This window comes from Stenella coeruleoalba (assembly GCF_951394435.1).
Source record: "Stenella coeruleoalba genome assembly, chromosome: 11".
NCBI lineage: Eukaryota > Metazoa > Chordata > Mammalia > Artiodactyla > Delphinidae > Stenella > Stenella coeruleoalba.
Genome location: NC_137157.1, coordinates 14848387 through 14871492, shown reverse-complemented (window position 1 = coordinate 14871492; position 23106 = coordinate 14848387). Strand labels below are relative to the sequence as shown.

General features: G+C 41.3%; 1 protein-coding gene across 9 annotated transcripts in view; it reads right to left on the bottom strand.

The window, feature by feature from the left end:
• The window catches only part of PRDM4 (PR/SET domain 4), a 38593-nt gene extending 16154 nt beyond the window's left edge, over nucleotides 1-22439 (bottom strand). For 7 of the 9 annotated variants that reach the window (XR_013830409.1, XR_013830410.1, XR_013830411.1 and 4 more), the window contains exons 1-11: nucleotides 22222-22327; nucleotides 21774-22040; nucleotides 18503-18636; nucleotides 15764-15949; nucleotides 13381-14175; nucleotides 10977-11126; nucleotides 9848-9966; nucleotides 8818-8903; nucleotides 7699-7826; nucleotides 6758-7072; nucleotides 5069-5237 (exon numbers count right to left, since the gene is read on the bottom strand). Coding sequence is in view for 6 of the 9 variants with exons in the window: in XM_079936291.1 (XP_079792417.1) it covers nucleotides 5069-5237; nucleotides 6758-7072; nucleotides 7699-7826; nucleotides 8818-8903; nucleotides 9848-9966; nucleotides 10977-11126; nucleotides 13381-14175; nucleotides 15764-15949; nucleotides 18503-18636; nucleotides 21774-21784 (2093 nt within the window). In the remaining 3 variants the exon portion in view is untranslated. Of the gene's footprint in view, nucleotides 1-5068; nucleotides 5308-6757; nucleotides 7073-7698; nucleotides 7827-8817; nucleotides 8904-9847; nucleotides 9967-10976; nucleotides 11127-13380; nucleotides 14176-15763; nucleotides 15950-18502; nucleotides 18637-21773; nucleotides 22041-22221; nucleotides 22328-22389 lie in introns of those variants that run through there. The other 2 variants (XM_079936290.1, XM_079936294.1) reach the window with 2 other exon arrangements.
• Between the last annotated feature and the right edge of the window lie 667 nt (nucleotides 22440-23106).

Genomic DNA, 23106 nt, shown 5'->3' with positions numbered 1-23106 from the left:
GTTTTGCTTCTTTCACTCAGTATGATGTTTCTGAATTTCAATCAAGTTGCTGTATCAGTAGTTTGCTTCCTTCCACGGCTGTAAGCTACTTACAAATATACCACAACTTATCTGTGGCACTGGCTCTGTCTGTTGTTAATGGGTATTCTGGTGCTTTCCAGTTCTTTATCACCACAGGCAAGACTGTTATGAACATTTCTACACTGGTGTGTGGATTTGCATACGCATCAGTTCCTTTAGGGCAGGGGTCCACGGCCTGTTCGGAACCGGGCCGCACAGCAGAGGTGAGCAAGAGAAGCTTCATCGGCCGCTCCCCATGGCTCGCATTACCGCCTGAACCATCCCCGTCCCCCATCCGTGGGAAAACCGTCTTCCATGAAACCTGTCCCTGGTGCCGAAAAGGCTGGGGACCGCTGCTCTACGGCATATACTCAGGAGAGGCATAGCTGGATCAAAGGATATGTACATCTTCAATTTCACTAGATAATGCTACGCTGTTTTCCAACATGGCTGTATTGATATACACATCCATCAACAGCCATTTGTGAGTTCCCGTTGCCCCACATTCTTACCAACTGGAAAACTCAAATTTGAAAACATTTGCCAATTGACCAATACACAATGGTATCTAACTATGGTGTTACGGTAGCCCCTACAACAAAAAATTATCCGGCTAAAGATGTCAGTAGTGTCAAGGGTGGAGTAAACTTGGCCTAGACATTTAGAGCTGAAAAGAAACTTAGGGATCACACAGAGCAGGAATTTTTTAACTCTTTTTTTGAGCAGCTGAACCCTACGTCTTAATGAAAGTCCAATATGTGAAGCAAATAAAAGGGGGTTAAAATCCTTGATGGAGTGTGAGGGTGCAGTGGAAAGTTCTGAAGCCTGGTTTCCTTAGCATTTCTACCACCTTCTCCCAGCAGGACGTGGCAGAGAAGAATTCTGTGGAGCTACAGGACAGGGAAAACTCAGTTCCTGCCTCATGGAGCTTACATTCTAGTGGAGGACTCACACCATAAACAAATTAAAAATATATAATGTGATATCAGATAGTAATAAATACTATTAAAAAAAATGAAGCCAGGTAAGAGTGACAGAGTCCTGTTTTAGATGAGATAATCAAGGAAGGCCATTCTGAGGAAATGACAAACTTAAGCAGAAACCTGAATGAAGTGAGGGAGGAAGACAGGGAGATATCCAGAGGGAGAAGTTTCTAGGCAGAGGCAGAACAGTGCGAAGGCCCTGAGACTGTGTTCAGTATGCTGAAGTAGTAGCAAGGGGAGGCCCAACGTGGGTAAAATAGAACAGTATGAGAAAAGCAATAAAAGATGGAGTGGGACACGTAGTCAAGTACCACTACCACATCATGAAGGGACTTCTAGTCAATGAAGAATCACGACTGGAGATGTGCACAATCTGACTTATGTTTTAAATATATCACTCTGGCCACTGTGGACGAATGCAGCATGTGTGTGTGGCACCTGTGTGTGTATCTGTGTTGGGGAATGGATGAGGAGAGAGAAGAGCAGCAGGGAAGTCAGCTGCGACACTACTGAAGTTGTCCATAAAAAAGATGCTGGTGGTCTCAACCAGGCAAGAGCTGAATGAAGGAAAGAATGGAAGACTGAGTTGAGGACGACTCCAAGGTGTTTGGCTTGAGCCACTGGGATGAATGGTGGTATCATTTTCTGAGCCGGTGAACACTGGGGAAAATCAAGTTTGTTGGGTTAATACGAAGAGTTGAGGTTTGGACTTACCAGGTTTGAGCTGCCTAGCGGACATCCAGAACTCAGAGATGCTGAGTGAATGGTTAGTTATATAAGGCTGGGGATATAGATCACAAAGCCACGGGACTAAGATAACGACCTAGAGAATAAGCGCCCCACTCGTACTCTCAAGTTCCTTTCTTAGAGGAAGGGCAAAGTCCCATGCCTTATACTCCCAGGGGAGCACTGGGAGAGGAACAACTCCTACATTTGGCTTTAGGGGCTATAGTTCTTTTCTAAGCAGATAAATAGAATGAATTCCAATACTAACATATGCATTTTGAAATGCCTAAAAGTAAAGATACAAACAACTGAAAATTTTACCAATGATCTCTATAGGAAGTCTCATTCAAAAATATTGGTTGGGGGGCTTCCCTGGTGGCGCAGTGGTTGAGAGTCCACCTGCCGATGCAGGGGACACGGGTTCGTGCCCCGGTCCAGGAGGATTCCACATGCCGCGGAGCGGCTGGGCCCGTGAGCCATGGCCGCTGAGCCTGTGCATCCGGAGCCTGTGCTCCACAACGGGAGAGGCCACAACAGTGAGAGGCCCGCGTACCGCAAAAAAAAAAAAAAAAATTGGTTGGGGAATTCTCCAGCAGTCCAGTGGTTAGGACGTTCACTGCCGAGGGCCTGGGTTCAATCCCTGGTTGGGGAACTAAGATCCTGCAAGCCGTGTGGTGCAGCCAAAATGTGTGTATGTATGTGTGTGTGTGTGTGTGTGTATGTGTGTGTGTGTGTGTGTATATATATATATGGTGAATGGTGCTTCTTTTATGAATGACTTATACTAGCATAAAGTCTTGACAGTCCTAAAACAACTTTTATACCATGGGAGTTTGGTAGAGGCTTATTATATTTTGTCATCATGAGAAAGTGTCCAGATCCACATTTAAGAAAACTGCTTTCACTGGTCAACATCTGATAAAGCCAATTTCCACCCCAAAAGGAGATAAGCAGTTATGACTAATCTCAAAATAATTTCTATTTCATTATGCTGTGAAATGGCTACCATAAAAGCAAGTGCAAATTTACACATCACTTGAAAGAATAGAAAGTTAAGGTCAAGGAAGATAATAACTCCTCTTTATGTGTGGTTTTCAAGAAGTAACAATATAGCCACTTGCCAGACATACTGTGAAACAAGTCTTTCATTTGGATCAACTGAGTAGCACTCAACACTGACTGGACATTAGACTCACTTGGGGAGCTTTTTAAAAATACCAAGGCCAGGGCTCTATCCCTGACCAACTAAATTAGAATCCCTGGAGCTGGGGCCCTGGCACCAATCACTGTTTTTCACATTTCCCAGCTGATTATCATGAGCAGTGTTATCGGTTGGATATTTGTCATCCCCCCACCCCCACTCCTAAATTGGTATGTTGAAGCTGTAACTCATAATGTGATGGTATTTGGAGGTGGGGGCCTGTGGGAGGTAATCAGGTTTAGATGAGGTCATAAGGATGGGACCCCCATGATGGGATTAGTGCCCTTATAAGAAGAGGAAGAGAGACCAGAGCTTGCTCGCTCTCTCCACCATGTGAGGACACAAGAAGGCAGCCATGCGCAAGCCAGGAAGAAGGCCCTCATCAAAACCCAACCATGCTGGCACCCTGATCTCGACTTCCAGCCTCCAGAAGTTTAAGAATATAAATTTCTTTTGTTTAAGCCACCACCCAGTCTATGGTATTTTGTTAATGGCAGCTCAAGCTGACTAATATAAGCAGCTAGACTAAATGATCCCAGAGATCTCTTTCAGCTCTAATTATGTACAATCATATCTAATATTTGATAACTAGTGTGTCAAGTTTCTAAAATTTCATACTAAGAATGAAACCACTTAATGAAGACTTTGTTTAAAAGGTCATTTTGAGAGTTTGGAATGTAGATCCAGACTTCTTGGATGTTTTAGTGTTTCAGGTTGCACTGTGGCTATGAATCAAAGAGCTGGTATAAAAGCAAAATATTTATCTAAAACCCGTAATAAGAATATAAAGTTTCCATTTTTTATGGATTTCTAAATAATAATTCAAGCTAATGTTTTCTCCCTCTTCTAACACTTGCTAAAAGCTCAGGACCACAAAATCTGTTCTCTTCTCTCTACTACTACTGTAACTAACACAGGCTGGGCAATTAATTACACTTGGATCCATGCAATAAAATCCTAATAGGTCTCCCAATACTTGGCCTTCTCCTCCTTCAATCACCCTTTCCTGCTGCCAGAGTAATCTTTATAAAATGAACATCTCAAAAAAAAAAAAAAAAAAAGAACATCTCACCATGACATTCTTTCCCTTAAAATCCTTCAATGCCTGTGCAAGAATGTGAATACACGTAACATTACTAACTATATACTTAAAAATGGTTAAGACAGTAAAATTTGTGTTTTATGCCATAATTAAAATACACACATGCACGCACACACACAAAGCACAGAATAGTTCCTGGTACATAGGTAGGGAAAATGCTTTGGTGACTCTCCATTATTTCCAGAATGAAATTTAATTTTTTTAGTTGGATAAAAAGCTCTTCATGATTTGGCTGCTGCCTCTCTCTCCCTCGCTCTCATATACACCCAATGCTCTAACTATAAAGAACCACTAGCGGGACCTTCTTGGTGGTCCAGTGGTTACGACTCTGTGCTTCCACTGCAGGAGCACAGGTTCGATCCCTGGTCAGGGAACTAAGATCCTGCATGCCGCACACGCAGCCAAAAAAAAAAAAAAAAGAAAAGAAAAGAACCACTCGCATTTCACAGTCCTTTTCGCATACTCCGTTTCATCTGTCTAGAACAGTATTCTCATCCCTTACCCTTCACTGTCTCCCCAAATAACTCTAATTTATCTCCTTTAATGCTTGCTCAAACTACCAGGACACTTTCCCAGGACACTGCAGGCTGGGCTGGATCCTCCTCTCTGGTCTCTCAGGACCCAGCGCTTACCCTGACATCTGCAACACAGTATAGCAATTACTCTTCTGTCTCTTAATGCTCTCCAAGCTCTTTAAATCCAAGGACCATCTCATCTTTGTATTTTTACCACTTAGCACAGTGCTGGGCATCAAGGAGGTACTTAGAAATTTGTTAATGAAATGATGTTTTGAAAATATGAAAAAAAAGGAAATACAGAGAGTAGAGGTGAAAAATAAGAAAAACAAGTGAAATCTTCCAGGATAAACCAAAACGTTAGTTTTCCAACCTCTGCTTGGCTACATGGAACACAGGAGGCACCGACGGGTGCCAAGGCAGGAGACAGATGGCAAGCCTCGTTCCCCGCCCGAGGGGTGTTGGGCTGCGGGCGACTCACTGTGTGTGGATGAGCACGTGCTGCTTGAGGTCCTGCCTCCGCATGAACAGCTTGTCACAGTAATCACACTTGAGGTTCTTCTCGCCCGTGTGGATAACCATGTGGGACTCCAGGTGAGCCTTCTGGGTGAAAGACTTGTCACACAAAGTGCACCTGTAGTTCTTCTGACCTGCACATCAACCCGAATTACCATACCATCAATAAAACTGCCACGAGCATTCTCAGGATGAAGAGGCACACTGTATGGGTATGTAGCAGAGGCAGGAATAAAACAGAACCGACTGTAAACTGGAACTTCACTTTCTGGGACTGTCTACCCAGAGCCACTCAGAGCCACTGAATTTATATTCTGCAACTAAAGCTAGTGAAGCTAACAAATCTGACCTCCTAGGACTGCTTACCTACACACACACACACACACACACACACACACACACACTTTTTAATGTTTATAGCTAACACATGATATAAACTCTGGAAAAAAAATCACTTATAACCCCAGTGCCCAACTTAATTCAATTATTTTTTTTTAAAAACTCATGAAATCTAGTACTTGCCTATAAGCAAACATATTTTTACAACCTACATTTTAGTATTCTTTTTTAAAACATTTAATATGACCTCATAAACCAGGGATGAAATAAAATCCTTTTAAGAATGCAGAAATAGGGACTTCCCTGGTGGCTCAGTGGTTAAGAATCCGCCTGCCAATGCAGGGGACACAGGTTCAAGCCCTGGCCCAGGAAGATCCCACATGCCACGGAGCAATGAAGTCCGTGCACCACAACTACTGAGCCTGCACTCTAGAGTCCACGAGCCACAACTACTGAGCCCACGCACCGCAACTAATGAAGCCTGTGCACCTAGAGCCCATGATCCGCAACAAGAAAAGCCACCGCACAGCAACCAAGAGTAGCCCCCACTCGCGGCGCAACTAAAGAAAAGCCCACACGCAGCAACGACCCAACACAGCCAAAAATAAATAAATAAATTTATATTAAAAAAAAAGAAATAAAGTTACTCTAAGTCAGGGGTTAGCAAACCTTTTCTTACAGGTCAGTCAGAATCTTAAGCTCTGTGAGCCATATGGTCTCTGCTGCGACTACTCAGTCTTAATGGAAAAGAATGAGGAAAAGCTTTACTTTCAAAGATTTGGAGAATGAATGACCCAGCCAAGAAAACGAAACTAAAGCAGTTACTTTATAGCAAAGTAAAAAAGTAAGTGAAAAAAGTAAGTGCTAAGAGAAAGGGGTTGGTTTGTATGGAGTTTAGAAAATAGAAACTCAACAAATTTTGGCAGTGTTTACTGAGCAATATTCAAAGGAAAGAAACTGGCTGTGGCTGGTGACCAGGGGTGAGCTCTAATGGGAGGCTCAGGCTGTTTCTGTAGAATTCCCTTTAGGCCCAAACACATACATCAACTTCCTGATTATTAACTGCATTTTTCCAGTCACCTTCAAACTATGGTGGGGGCACCTGGAAAGTGAAGCAACTTAATAACGAGAAGTAATTCTCTCTGAGGAGGCAGTTATCCCACCAAGATTTATGACCCAACAAAGTCCTGCTGACAGCCAGCTGGATTCTTTCTAACATCTGATCTCAACTCTACCTGCAAGACTATCTTGCTGCCAAGGCCTTACTAATTTCTAATTTTTCAAAATTCCACTTTGATGGTCCAACACAACTTACCTGTATGTATCTTGAGGTGGGTCCGCAGGTTGCTGGGATCACTAAAAGCCTTGCTACAGAAATCACACTTGTGGGGCTTCATACCCATGTGACCCATAAAGTGAACATGAAGTTTGGAAGGAGAGATAAAAGCTTGGGGGCACATGGAGCACTTCCACTTCCTTTCTTTGCTGTGGCTTGGCCCATGGCTGCTGCTGTGGCCCTGGCTAGGAAGATGGTTATGGATGTGGCTGGTCAGGTGGGCTTTGAACTCTGTATAGGAACTGCACTCCTTGCCACAGTTACAGAGGTGCACATCTGGGTGTTCAGGAACACCTTAAGAGAAAGATTATTCAATGTCTCCTGATACTTAAATTTAAAAACTTGTTGATATTAGTAACTATTGCTTATAATTCTCCCTTCTACCAAAATTTCCAGCTTGCCCACTACCTGTAAAATTAAAACATCTTGTTCAATGCTCTAGTCCCAGCATCTCAGATAGCGTGTCAGGCACATACATAGGGAACACTTGGTAAATACTGGATTATAAGGCACCTTTCCTAGGAAAAAAACTTAAGATTTTGTAGTATACACACTCCTAAACATCACTTGTCATCATGACACAGTGCAAGAAAAAGCCTATGAAGGTTAAACCAACTCAAGAAGCTTTGCTGTCCTTTATGAAATTAAATTGTAATGGTTCAAAAGGAACATAGGAACTTCAAATTCCACAAATCAAAGTCCTAACACAAAAGTTCATACTGTCTGGTCAATAACAATTAGCTTATGAAGAATCTCACGGATTTTAACACTTTTAACATGGGGTAATATCCTGCTTTTATATACACAAAGGTATGGGATTTGTTTCAGCTTACATGTAAATCATTCCCAAAACTCTACTACTGGTCCTTGGTGCTTTTACTATGCTAGATTCATAGCAAACAAGTCTTACATAAACTTACCAATCTGCTGAGCATAATCCCGGCTGTAATAAAAAAGCAGTTCATTTTCAGGAGGGATATCTTGTGAGGTGCAGAAATAGATTTTTCCATCATGGGGATAAGCCACCAAATTCTGCTCTTCCCGATTCCTAAGTTATCACATTTAACAAATGAAGCATATTAAATTTATTTTATTAATTTAAAAAAATTTTTTTGGCTGTGCCACAAGACTTGCGGGATCTCAGTTTCCCGACTAAGGATTAAACCCAAGCCACAGCAGTGAAAGCCCAGAATGCTAACCACTAGGTCACCAGGGAACTCCCATCAAGCATATTAATTTTGAAATATACACTAAACACATCATATCCCTACAGCAAAATCCTATATGAAAACTTAGATGTACTATTTCTCTGGGTCATTTCTCTAATTCCCTATACTACCTATTAGGAGTAACTTGCATAGAAACACAATTCTTACTTCAATATCGTCCTTTATAGTCAGAAATACTACAGTCTGTTACTGGAAGAAAAATAAATAAAGTCTTAAAACAATATAACAAAGACACAGAAATAGATAGCTGAACAAGAATTAACCACAACAGCAGCCTAAGGGGTTGACTAATAGCTAATATAAAGAAAAGGTACCCGGGCTTCCCTGGTGGCGCAGTGGTTAAGAGTCCGCCTGCCGATGCAGGGGACACAGGTTCGTGCCCCGGTCCGGGAAGATCCCACATGCCGCGGAGCAAATGGGCCCATGAGCCATGGCCACTGAGCCTGCGCATCCGGAGCCTGTGCTCCGCAACGGCAGAGGCCACAACAGTGAGAGGCCCGCATACAGCAAAAAAAAAAAAAAAAAAGAAAAGGTACCCACTTGCAAGGTCAATGGTAATTGTATCATTCCTTACTGCATTAGTAAGTTGAATAAACTGTTCATAAAACAAGGATAGTTTCTTATATTTTGATTTATAATAACCCTTAGTCAACAACTACTGGGGTGAAGAAGGTGAAAAGTCTTAGGCTTTAAGGTATGTTCAGATATCACTGTCATTTGGATTCTTCGATTCTTCCCTATTTTATTCAAAGCTTCCTACTGAAAAACATCTGAATCGTAACTATTTCTTTCATCCAAGTCTACTCTTACCTGGCTTTGCGCACAAACATCATCCAATTACATTCATTTTCGTCAGTTGTAATGATGCAGAATTCTAGGACACCACTGTGGTATATCTGTCAACAAAAGGCAAACATACACATCAGATGAACTGAAAAGTGATACACAATGCTGCTAAGTTTAGTCTAGCAATAATCTCATTTACTTTGCAGTAGGTACAAACTTTCCTAGTCAGTGTGAAAATACATGGTTGTCTTCTCAAATGTTTGTCATTTCACCAGTCCCCCTATTTCCAGCAGTACAATAAAGACCACTAGAGACCTACAGCTAGTGCTCAGTGTATAGAATCATGTTGCTCTTGATTATTCACATTTTGGCTTGACTGGAAAAAACATAAGAAACAGTCCGCTTGTCTTCACCACCTACCACATGAATGGACATGAAGGTCAGAGAACCACCTCTTCTCATTATTTCTCCAATGCATGTAGCATTCCTCTATGTTTACTCCTGGATACCACAATTAAAGGCCCCAATGCCAGTGGCACTCTACCTTTCCAACTATCACAAGACCCATTTCCCCCTTACTTCAATTTTTGCAGGCATCATTCTCAACCTACTGACTAAAATTCTATATAAACATGTTATAGGAATAGCTGTTTATATCAAAAACTTAAGTTTCTAGCCCCTTCCGTTAGAAAACTAGAGAAATAATCTTAGCTTCCAATTCTAGAATTGTTTCCCAAGCTAAATATTTGAGGAATGTTTTAGTTGATTACAAAATAAGACTTTCAACATATAAACAAAGTCCATGGCCTCAGCTGCCACAAGTAATAAAAATGAATAATCGTTATCTAACAAAATGGAGACTAAAACAGTTTATCTTCCATATTCAATACCTGATGTTTTGCTATGTATAATAAGTTGGCTACTAAGAACAGAGAGAATGTACTATTAAATGACTGATAAGTGAAAGGCACTGTATGAATCTTGGCTAAGTTTTTAACTACCTCATTACAGTAAAAGCAACCAAAAGTCATAGAAAAGTTTCATAAACACTGACCTTCCAGATATGATTAACTGCCTTGTCTGTCCATTCTGCTACTTCCATGGAGTGACTTTGCTGGCCAATAAGAGGCCCAAAGCAAGTCCGCACAGGAATGGTTTCTCCAGTCCATACACCTATCAGTGGAAGGACATGAACTACACAATCAATGATTTAAACATCTAATCAGATAGAGAAGAGAGTAGCTTAACTCATACAAAGAATCTTATTTTCAATGAACCTAAGTACTACTGATATTCTAGCACTCCTGAGAGGTAGGTAAGTCTTATGGGTCCTATCCTGTAAATAAGGAAAAAGTAATAAACAGATTAGATAGGGGCTCAGAATAAATAAGCAGAGTAAGAAGCAGTATCAGAAATTCCTGAACCATTTTTATACACAAGGAACCAAACCATGTCCCTCCAAATACGTTATTTTGGAGTTGATACATAAAGAAGACTAGAGAACATCATTCTATCATAAAAAAGTAAAGCAATTACCACAAAATAAATCAAACTTCTAAGATCACTTGTGCTTAAAGCACTGCTCTTTACTATCTAAGCTGTTTATTGCTTTCAATTGACCCATGCCTAAGTTACACCTGAAAGGATAACGAACCTAGTATTGTATTTTCGAAGAATGGCACAGTGATGCAGATACCATGTGAAGTTCCAATATGGATAAGCATACTTTGGCAGTCTACATTTCTTATTACCTTTTCCTAAGCAGTATTAGGCAATTTACAAACATCTAATGTAAATATCTTTAGTGATAAAGAAGTTATCAATGGTGAATTTTCAATGTTTTATAAAAGAAACTAAGTTTCAAGGAGTGCTTTGTCATGATTATTGATAGTGGATGATACAGCTGAAAATAAAAGTCAAGTCTTCAAAGACTCAGGCTAGGATTCTCTCCTCTATTCAATTCTGATTCTAAGAAAGGGGAACTTTTCCAATAAAGTTTTCAACTTGATGTACTGCTGTCACCCCTGGACAAGACAAATATTCCGTAAAAGGATAAATCTCAGCTATAAACTGACTTCTGGATCAACCAAATAATCACTAAATTACACACATCCACTTTTACAACTTCACCCTACAAAGGAAGAAGAACCTCTGATGGGGTTTTATGGTTCCAAGGGTCTTACCAACATCTGCTCCCACAATTGACTGGCGGAGAACAAGCTGCTTTGGGAGAGAAAGCCTCGCTCTGCTCTCTATTGGAGTGTCAGGAACAAAAGTCACCGGTCCGTGATCTGGGCAGTCTGAGGGATAGGCTCGGTCACAGAGAGTGCACCCTGCAGATGGGAAATTTGAGACATAAATGGGGTCAGTTCTAGCAGGCAAATGAATGACCACCTGCTTTTTTATTTAAATACAAATTATTAAAATGTAACCAGTACGAAGCAAGGTTCTAGCAGAAATTCTCTGATCAAAGAACTACTTTCTTACACTAAAATATATATCCACTGTTATATTTCTCTTCAGCAACATTTGATATTTTTCTTTTGATCCAACTGGACAAGTTTCCTATTCAATGCGTAAGAGAAAGACTGATCAAAAAATAAGCCTACATTACTTCAAGAATCAAGTATATTATTCCTTACATTGAGTAGATAAGTAATACCTTGAGATATGATGTTCTAAAGTCCAAAAGATTCCAATTCTACCAAACTATAAGAGGAAACTGAGTTGAAATGCTGTAGCGATGCAAAGCCAAAACAGAGATGACAACAGAGCACAACAAAGTCAGAGCCAGCTGCACCACTGCTCTCTTTTGCTTCACTATTAACAAACTGGCTGACCACGCTTTGATGACAAGCTCTTAAGTCAAAAAAAATATGCAACCTGCTCTTTGGGACAGCAGGTGAATCATATTCTTGCAGACATATTTGCTTAACATTCTTAATTCTTATTGTTCATGCGGTCTTTTTGCATTGTCAGAAAAAACGCTGAATTCATATTCTGTTTTCTGTGCTTACTGTAACTTCACTTTTACAAGCTCAGGAGTGTCCTCCTTCTCTATAAATCTTCTGCTCTATTCTTTTACTTTCCTTTCTCACTGCTACCTTAACAGTAGTATTAATGACCCTATTTAGTCAATGATTGTGTTCAAACTTTCCAAATTCATTCACAAAATAGTTGTAAATACATAAACCTTAGAATCGCAGCCTTCTAGGTGCCTTTTTCTCCTAAGAAATCCATTAGAAATTACTCCTTAAATGGCATAAAATATTAGTAAGTTTTCATATTTAGCCAAAGCAGTAATAATATATTACTTCTTCGAGTACTACTTGATTAAAAATTCTTTGAATATCAGACTAGAGATCCCCTACACTCTATGAGAACTTATTCTCCAATGCTCTTAACAAGAAACCATGTTAACTCTTCAAACAAAGGAGATTCAGAATTCATACTGCAAAAAATGCTTACAGGTTTCCTTCAAAGATATACAAATGGCCAATAAGTACATGTAAGATGTTCAACATCATTAGTCATTAAGGAAATGCAAATTAAAACCACAATGAGATGCCACTTCACACCCACTACAATGGGTATTAAAAAAAAAGTCTTGGCAAACATGTAGAGAAAATGGAACCCTCATACACAGATGCTGGGAATGTAAAATGGTGCAGCCACTTTGGAAAACAGTCTGGCAATTCCTCAAAACGAGGAATTCCACTCCTTATATCCAAGAAAATTAAAAACATATGTTCATACAAAAACCTGTACGTGAATGTTCCTACCAGCATTGAATATAATGGCCAAAAAGGAGAAACAAAATATTCATAAAAGATAAATGGATAAACAAAATGCGGTATATGCATACAATGGAATATTCTTCTTCCAAAAAGAGGAATAAAGTACTAATACATGCTATAACATGGATGAGCCATCCCAACATTATGCTGGAAAGAAGCCAGACACAGCCACATAATGTATGATTCCATTTATATGACATGTCTAATAGGCGAATCCAGAGAAAGTAGATTATTGGTTGCCTGAGAATGGGGGGCAGGGGTGAGAGTGACTGCTAATGGGGTTTCTTTATGGGGCGATAAAAATTTTGGAATTACACAGTGGTGATGGTTGCACAACCTTGTCAATATACTAAAAACCACTAAACTGTACACTTTAAATGCATATGCGAATTATATTACACATGATCTAATAAATATGTCTTACGTTGAAAAAGCAAATGGCATGTCACACAGAATACCTTACTGAAATTTACTTCTATAATTAACTATCTGTGAAATCTTGGGAAATACCTTAAGCATTATTAGGCTAAGCTTACCTGTAAAATACAGAAATGACTGTTTCCTTACTTCAGGAAGATGCTATAAGAACCAACAAAATGTCTATATACTGTTTGGCTTACCTGAGGAAAAGGCACCACATTAATACAAAGGACAATACAAAGGCAAATAAAAGTTCCAAAGTCTAGTTACTTTCTATACTCCCTTAACACCTGACTTTGTGACTAAACCTGTTAAGGATGATGGCCCTTTCTATCAATATCTCCAAAAGAAAAAGGCTAAGCACACTCACAAATTGTAAACAAGGTTGCCATATTTTCCTTGTTTGAATTGGAGTCTTCCATTTGCAGTGAAGGTGGTACAAAAGAAAGACTGTCTGAAGACACATCTACATGACCTGTCCCCATAGCAACCTCCTGGGTGATGGAGGAGACAGCCACAGGTTCTAGGCTTAGGCCAACTTCATGGAGGGAAACAGATTCTAGGGAGGCGAGGTTGTGTGAGGTAGAGAGTGCCACGCTTACAGAGTTGGTGCTCATGGCCACGGTGTGGATGGAGTCACTGAGGGCACTGTCAGACATTCCGTTGACCCGACTTGCAATGTGGTCTGTCTCCATGACCACAGGGAGCTCCAGGCCATTCCCATGAATGGGTATCACACCACCATGTCCTACAGTTTCTGCTGCAAGGTTGTTGCTCACAGAATCCACAGACAGAGGTTCATGACTTCTGGAGCCATTTGGGATTTGGGTATGCTCGCCTGCAACACCATCCATGGTAAGCTCTTCTGCCATTCCATCTGTAGAGATTGGGCTGGTGACCCTAGAGACGTTCTCCATAGTGATTGTTGTGTCCAAGGCCACCTCATGGCCATCAGCGGGATGAAGACTTTGGGCACCATGTGTGTTCACAGAGCGAGAGTCTATTGAAACAATGCCTGGTTCTAATCCAACATTTCCATTGGACTGATAGGGATCTAGCGCCGAAGGGTTATTGGTGATAGATAATGCTGTATTACCATCAACATTTATAGAGTTAGGGTGGATATACTGAGGAGGTGGTCTGTCAGCTAAATAAGATAAAATGCCTGAGAAAAGGAAAAGATGAGATATCAGGAATTTTTCAGTATATTGTTAAATATAAAGAATTCCAAATTCCTTACAAATGTAACTAAACTAAAATAATCTCCTATTTCTTTGGTTTGATATCTATATACTTTATAAATAGCAACATACATATACCACAATTCAGTTTTTCCTGTGAAACTCAGAAATCATAAAAAATTAACTATGTTCCTTTGAAGTCACTAGAAATTAATCACTTATAAATGCTGCCTTTAATATATACATGGCTGGAGTTCCTGAGTCTTAAGATGCTGAAATCTGCTCTATAAGAGTTAAAAGGTAAAATCATTTAAAAGATTTTCCATGTGAAAAATAAAAATTAAATATAATTTTTAACTTATTAGACTATCATAAAACATTAGGCTCTATTCAAAACAAGTCACAATTATACCTGCTTTATTAAAACAGAAAAAAATATTTGAACACTCGTGCTTATGAAGATGTGGTGAAATGGTACTTGCTGCATTGCCAGTAGGAGCCTAAATTTCTAAATCCTCTTCGGAAAGTATCTACAATAATAACCTCAAAAATGTTCATACCCTCTTGCACAAGAAATTCCACTTATGGTAATCTCACCTAAATGCATTTTGTAAGTATTATACACAAAGACATTCATACATGGTTATTAAAAAAACTGGAAAAAACTGTCCAACAATAAAGATATAATAAACCATCGAATATCCACTCAGTAGAATATAATGCATCATTAAAAAGGATAATTATGAAAACCACACAGTAGTTGGGAAAAATAACTATGTAAAAATAGAGAAAATTATTAAGTAAAAAAAGGGTACACAATTGTATAGAAAGTACTATATAGTGTTAATTATGAAAAACAGTAAAAACCTATACATACAAATAAAAGACAGGAAGGAAGTACACCAAAAAGATGGATGATGGGACTATGAATGATTCCCCTTCCTCCTTATTTGCTAAATTTTTTGAAATGAGTATATAATACTTCTAGAATAAAAATTCAGTAAACTTTAATTTATAATAAACAATGACACTTGTAAGCAGGACATGTGGTTGATAGGAATTACAACTGCAGAATTATAAAAACTGAATCAAGGAGATGCTAGAGGAGACAAGAAAAATTGTTTATGTGCCATTAAGAAATTAAGCTTAGGGCTTCCCTGGTGGCGCAGTGGTTGAGAGTCCGCCTGCCGACGCAGCGGACGCGGGTTTGTGCCCTGGTCTGGGAGGATCCCACATGCCGCGGAGCGGGTGGGCCCGTGAGCCATGGCCGCTGAGCCTGCGCATCCAGAGCCTGTGCTCCGCAGCGGGAGAGGCCACAACACTGAGAGGCCCGCGTACCGCAAAAAAAAAAAAAAAAAAAAAAAAGAAATTAAGCTTAATCAAACTGCTATGTTAATATGTTACCTATATGTTCTAAGAGGAAAAGTACATAAATATGAACAATTTTTTCCCACAAAGATTAATGTCTAATAGTGACAAACAGAAAAAAAGTGTTATTCAAGCCTTCAAGAACTGAAGTTAAGAGCTGGCTGAATTCTTCCTCCTAAATTCCTGAATAACTATAACACTTACCAGGTAGAATGGTTCTGAAGTAACTGCTCTCAAGGTGGGGGTAAGGTGGTGGAGGTAGGGTGTAGTTTCTTTCAGGTAACCCACACATCACCCCTCGATCCCCAATACCCATTGGGAGCATGAGAGACAAAGCAGAAGGCAGAGAGCTCAGGGAGGGACCCAGGTTTGGAATCGCCACTGGCAGCCCTACAAAAAAAAATTTTTTTCTCCATTAAAAGTAAGTATCTTAGGGCTTCCCTAGTGGCGCAGTGGTTAAGAACCCGCCTGCCAGTGCAGGGGATATGGGTTCGATCCCTGGTCAGGGAAGATCCCACAAGCCGCGGGAGCAACTAAGCCCGTGCGCCACAACTACTGAACCAGCGCTCTAGAGCCCGCAAGGCACAACTACTGAAGCCTGCGTGCCTAGAGTCCGTGCTCCGCAACAAGAGAAGCCACTGCAATGAGAAGCCCGCACACCGCAATGGAGAGTAGCCCCCGCTCTCCGCAACTAGAGAAAGCCCGCTCGCAGCAACGAAGACCCAACACAGCCATAATTAATTTTTTTTTTAAAAGTAAGTACTTTAAAATTCTGTAATCACTTGCTCAACTCTTAGGAAGGTTTTTGCAATGGGCAAAAATCTCACCTAGCAGCCCTTTACATCCACAGATAGGTAGTGTTGTGCAGACATCCACAAACAAGTCCTACATTTAGTCAAGTTAGTTTTAAAATGCCAACTTGATCATCCAGTTGTCTATTGCTCTAAGTATCAAAGCATTTAATTACAATTAAAAACCTAGTTTAAATACAATTTAAGAAAACAAATTATAAGAGATAAAAAGAATGGGAAGAAACATACCAAAGATCAAAGAAATATATCAAAGTTCAGAGTGGTCTCTGAGTAGTGATAGAATAGTTGTTTGTTTTTCTAAGAATTTTCTTTCTTTCTTTCTTTCTTTCTTTATTTGGGTCTTTGTTGCTGCGCACAGGCTTTCTCTAGTTGTGGCGAGCAGGGGCCACACTTCGTTGCGGTAGCTTCTCGTTGCGGAGCACGGGCTTCAGTAGTTGTAGAGTGCAGGCTCAGTAGTTGTGGCCTGCGGGCTCAGTAGTTGTGGCGCAGCACAGGCTTAGCTGCTCCACGGCATGTGGGATTTTCCCGAACCAGGGCTTGAACCCGTATCCCCTGCACTGGCAGGCGGATTCTTAACCACTGTGCCACCAGAGAAGTCCCCAGAGTTTTTTAATTTATTTTTGCACTTTACTATATTTTCCATTTTATATGGTGAGAACGTTTCACTTAAAAAAAGATATGCTTCTGGGCTTCTAGGGGCTTCCCTGGTGGCACAGTGGTTGAGAGTCCGCCTGCCGATGCAGGGGACACGGGTTCGTGCCCCGGTCCGGGAAGATCCCACATGCCGCGGAGCGGCTGGGCCCGTGAGCCATGGCCGCTGAGCCTGCGCGTCCGGAGCCTGTGCTCCACAATGGGAGAGGCCACAACAGTGAGAGGCCCCCGTATCGCAAAAAATAAAAACAAAAACAAGAAGGCCTGGGCACAGCAACAAAGACCCAATGCAGCCAAGAAAATTAATTAATTTTTTAAAAAATGTTTCTACTTGGAAATTAATGTAAAGCTAAATATAAAACTGTACATACATATTTTCATATAATCTTTTGTATATATGCTGTACTTCATGATTTTTAAAAATTTGTACTTTATATTTACCTTGGACTATATCTATCCGCAAGTGCTAAAGTGACCCTGTGCCTACGTATCATAATGAACAATCACCAACTTGGGCAGTGCTGATTCGCATTATTTTTGCCAGTGGCAGTATTTTTTAATAGGTTTTTCCTCCTCAATAAGAGTGTCCACTAAATGGAATGCCTAAGAGATAATCAAATGAGTTAAGTAATACTTTTTTAAAAAATTTCTTTTGTGGACACTAAAAGAAATGTGAAGACACCCTAGTTTAGACAAACCTTATTTAACGGGTGCATATTAGTAATTAAGCAGGTAATTCTCTATAGAGAACTAAACAACTTAATAGATTTAAAATACTCTTAAACATTAACTCTTACTTTGATAAAATCCAATACATTACAATGTCAAAGACCGAAGAATCACTGTCTTGCCACTGTAAGACTCAATGGCTTACTTGTTTCATTTCTATTTCAGTAGAAAGAAAAAATTGAACTAGCCAGATAAAAAGGTTTTAAAAGTACAGCGATGGGGGAAAATGAGCTTTTCCTATACTATTATTCTGTCCCAGTACTGAGGCTCAGGGGGAGTTCTACGTAGGAGCTTCATCTCTGAAACCTCCTCTTTGACCATAATTCTAGGCCTGGTGTGTTTGCAGCTGTTGCCAGTTTGATATCATAGAAAATAAAGCTGAATTTCCCATGTGTTCTAGGAATAGTTATTACAGTAACTTTGATTCTCTCCTAATAACCCAGGGACAGAATGCCAAGGGGGAAAACAGATGAATGGGTAACCCTAGATAAAATGCCAAATCAACTACAGCTCTACAGACAAAAGGCCACTAACCCAAGAAGAGAACAACCAGAAAAAAACCGCTACTCCTATTCTATCCACTAGGACTTCAGTACTCTAGGAAAATTGCTGCCACATGTGGAACCACCATTTAGACCTGCTGGGCTTCTCCCTTCCACTCTTAAAGGGGCTTTCACCCCCCTGTAGGCTCCATTTAGAACTGATAATGCAATTAAGTGCTGAAATTCAGTCACTCTCCCTTACCACTCACCTGGGGCTGGGATGGCATTGTGAGTGGGTGAGGCAGCCAACCCCAGGTGACTCCCTGAGACTGGCAAGGCATTGCTCACAGAGGATGAAGTCAGCTGCTCCATCCCCACTGGGCTCAGGTTCATTTCATTCATCCTAAGAAAGAGCAGACACAACCAGTTATGCAAAAAATTACCTCAGTGACTCTGTTTAAGGTACTGAAGAACCTGAAACAATGGAGGTGGGGAAATGGGGCTTAACCAACTATGACTTCATTTCTATGCTCACAGCTCCCTGATAACTAGTGTCATTGGGATTCAGAGATGTTAACTCAGCCATCATATAGCAGAAACAGGATTTAACTCAGGTGTGCCTCGCTCCAAACCCTAAGCACACTATCTAAAGCAAAGTTTGCAATCCTTAGAGCACACTGGCAACAAGGGTTTGTTTTTTAAATTCACCTAAGTTTTTTCCTTCACAGTATTTAGTTTCTCCAACCGGCTTATTACTTTAAACCAGGAGTTTTATAGACAGTCTGTTTTAACTTACTCAAAGAATTTTTACTAATTCCTTTTACCAGGAGTTAAAGTGATACTGGGTGTGAATTAGATTACCAATGGTATAAAGAAGCACCATATCTTCTCCATGGATCAGCATTTTATTAAAATTCTGTATAGATACCTTAATAATTAATCAATAATTTTAGTAATATCCTCCACATATCAAGGTTCATTAGGCAAGCTTTGCTAGCTACTTTATAAAAAATTACTTCATATTTGCTCACCAATTCTACAAAATAAGGTAACCAAGGAAACAGTGGCTCAAAGAGGGCTTGTCATATGCCCCAAATCACACAGCAATGAAATAACACAGATCATGCTGCAAAATACTGTCAGAAAGTTTTTCAATACACCAAACTTTTTTTATCTAGAGACCATTTTTGGCTGAAGAATCTGAGAACTGCTTTTTCCATAAAATCCATCTTGTAGTGCCATTGACAAAGTCATTAGAATAAGAGTATACTGATTTGAATAAGATACTACTAGAGATTGTTATCAGTATTAGTTCCTATGTCAGAATTTAGAGACTGCCATATTATAAACAACTTCAAGGGGCCAGCCAACAGGCTATCCAAAGGAGGTCACCAGTGACCTCCAATGCTTATACTGAGTTATCAGTGATTCAAGTTCATGCGCGTGCACCTATGTACATGGGAGGGGTGAAGAACAGGAAGGGGAACCAAATCGGTCTACACACTCCTTAGCAGTGAAGGCAAAACTTAATAGGTTTTTAATCTGAAAAATGGCAATATCAGCTGCCAATCAACATGAAAATAATAACAACTAATACTTATTACTCCCTTACTTTAGGTGTTAGGCACTGGGCTAAGTGATAACATGTAATTACCTCACCTAATCCTTATAACTACTGTGAGGTAGGTATTATTCTTAATCCCATTTTAGAGAGGAGAAAATTGAGACTCAGGCTAAGAAACTTAACCCCAAATTACATTAACTAGTAAGTGGTAGAGTCGGGATTTAAATCCAGGTCTGCCTAATTTAAGAAAACTAGTAAGTCGCAGAATTGGCATTTAAGTCCAGGTCTGCCTAATTTAAGAAATCTAAACTCTTAACTATGACTAGAAAAAGACAATTACAATAAAAGAAACTCTTTGCCTTTTACAGTCCCAACACTTATGATCTGTGTATTTATATCGTGGAGTATGTTTAAAGTCCCACATAGACCTATTCCTGAATTACTCTCTATCCATAAGCTTCAACCTTACTCCGGGCTAGGTATCTCATACAACTAGGCTCCCAGACGTTAATAAAGTGTACAAAGCTGAGGGCGACACCCTATATAGAGTAGGCATTCTGAAATATGTATTTGATTTGGATGAAGCAATGCAAACTCATCTTTACTAGAAAGACAACTAGCATCACATGGCAAATGAGATACACCTTATGAAAGACAGCACATTAATAACAGTATTTAATTATGCTATAAAAGAATGCAAAAATCCTTATAGCCTAAAGAAGCGATAGCTAACAATTTTGAAGGTTTCTGGGTTTGGGGTGGTTTAAAACAGACTTTTCCTGTGACTTTATAGCTACAAACATTAACTAAAACTTTAGAACCACTGGAGCAGTAATGACCTACAAAAAAATGGTTACGATAATTTTTTTAAGTACAATTAAAAGTCTGTAGCTTCAAATTCCATGCTGAAAATTTCTGAGTATTAATCTGTGCACCTCATCTCAAGATGAAAATCAAAACGGTGCTTCTAGGTTGACTCTTAGGCCTTCTCAAACCAGTTCAAACCGGAGTTTAATGTGAGAGGCTCAGCAGATTTCTGCTTTGCTGTGAGTCACTAAAATGTGATGATCTCAGCAGCCATAAACCAAAGGTAACTAGTATCCCACAGAGAGAAAGCAGATGAAGGGAATTTACAGTATAAGCCTCAAAAGACTCCCTCATTCCAAAGTGCAAGTCTACTCTAGCTCCTTTTCCCATATGGGATGCTAGGAAGCAATCTTGGGAGAAGGGCCAGAATCAAGATACTAAGCTCGCTCTTCTTCCCTATGCATTCATTGTAGAATCATATCCTTCATCTTCTCTAGTTTATGTGACCTATGTATGAACCATTTGTTGATCTTACGACTTTTTCTTAGAATGACATAAGAAGCTAACTGAAATGCAGCCACTTTGCAAATGCAATGGACAGTTTCAGTAATTTGGATGAACTTTTTTTAATCTTCCTTATCCTCAACATACAGCCTATGAAAGGACTCATAAAGAATGGCCAAATGTAACTATTTCTCTGCCACACTTCTGTACTGTAGTGGCATGGTACCACAAAGTACTTTCAACATTAACACAGAGCCTGCACAATTAATAACTTAATTTCTCTACATTACCAGCCAAGCCAGACGGTAACCAGCAAAATTCAACGTGAAACATGGTTTTGAGCTAAAAACACACTTCAAAATCCAGATGAAAATATTATTAAACGCGCAAATAACTCAAAGGCAAGGATAAAGATGTCCAACGAGCCAACAATCGACGTAATGGCTATTCGGAACAACTACTCACATTTGGAGTAAATCAAATTTAATGAGAGTATATTCAACCCAATACTGGTTTCTGGATGTTTTGTTCCCTTTGGGACAAACCCACTTGCCAATCGCACCTGTAACCTGCCCAATGGCACCAAAAACAAAAGCACTCTTAAGTCTCATTTGCCAAATGTTTTCCAAAGATGTCACCAACGCTGAGCTCACCAAGCTACTCACCTGTGATGCATCTGCTGGGGGCCAAGTGTCAGAGGAACGCGCACACGGGTGGTGGAGAACCGGCATCAGGGTTTGCGTTCCAGGGTCACGTGCTACCGCATCTTGCTTACAACCGCTGCACAAACGCGGCCATTCTTCCCCGGGGCCGCCCGGGGCAGCCCAACTTCTCCCGAGGGCCGGCGGCCGCGCACCCCGCCGCGAGATAAGGCATGCCGGGGGACACCCGAGGCCTTTCCTCCAGAAGCTTCGGGAGGGGGGCTACCTAACCTGAGGGGGAGGACAAGGGCGGTCACCAAAACACGGGAAAGATGCAGCCCCCGTCCCCTCGCCGCCAGAGAGCCCGGGCCTGCTGACACTGCCTCCCAAGGGCGGCCAAGTCGCCCGCTCGCCGGCACGGGGCCCGCAGGCCGCCCTCGCCCCGCCCCGGCCGGGCCCGCGCGCAGCCCACCTGCCGGCCGCGCGGGGGTCGCGCACGCCTGCCCCACCGCTTTGTTCCTCATCCGGGCAAAGCTCGCCTCGCGGCCCTCCCCGCCAGCACGACCCCCCGCCCCGGGGCCCGCTCGCCTAACGTTTCCCGCCCGGCCCGGCCCAACCCGCAGTGTCCTCAGGGCCGCACCCTCCAAGGCGCGTTTCCGGCTCCTCAGCCACTCTCGGCGCCCGCTGCCCCGCCCCTTGTGCGTGTGCCCCTCCCCGCCACGGCCCGCAACCGGCGCCAGCGCACCGACTCCCCCTCCCCCCAACCCACCCCGTTCCGCGCTTGCGCGCCGCGGGGACTCGGGCCGGAGGGGGCGGGCCGTGAGAGGCTCGGCCCGGAACGCCTCGTCTCAGTCCGGCCGGGTCGAGTCGAGCGCCGAGCGATCGATCCCGTTGCTAAGTAACCAGGGCTGACGTGCGCGCAGGGAGTGAGTTCTGAGTCTTATAAATCCACCAAATTTAGGATTTCAGTCTTCCTGGCATTCTCCTAGTAGCAAAGCGTGGGTCCACGCAAGCCCACAAAATTTGAAATAAGGGACTTAACATAGAGGTGTTGGTGGTGTTGCCCAGGAGGAGTTGAATATCCCGAATATTTGTCGTCATACGTTACATCTGAAGGTTGCTCAGTTTCCTTGCTTGAAGTCATAAAGAGTGGTGTTTGGGATTTCGTACAAATTTCCTTCCCCTTCTCTCTTTGCCGTTCGTTCCCTACTGCATGTCAGGCACTGTGCTAAGCCCTAGGGATACTGAGATGGCTTTAAAGGAAAGTGGTCCAAGTTCGTGAGGATTGGACAATGAAACTACAGCACACACTACCTGTTAGCTTCCATTCACCAGCAGAACAGCAGAGACCCAGGAA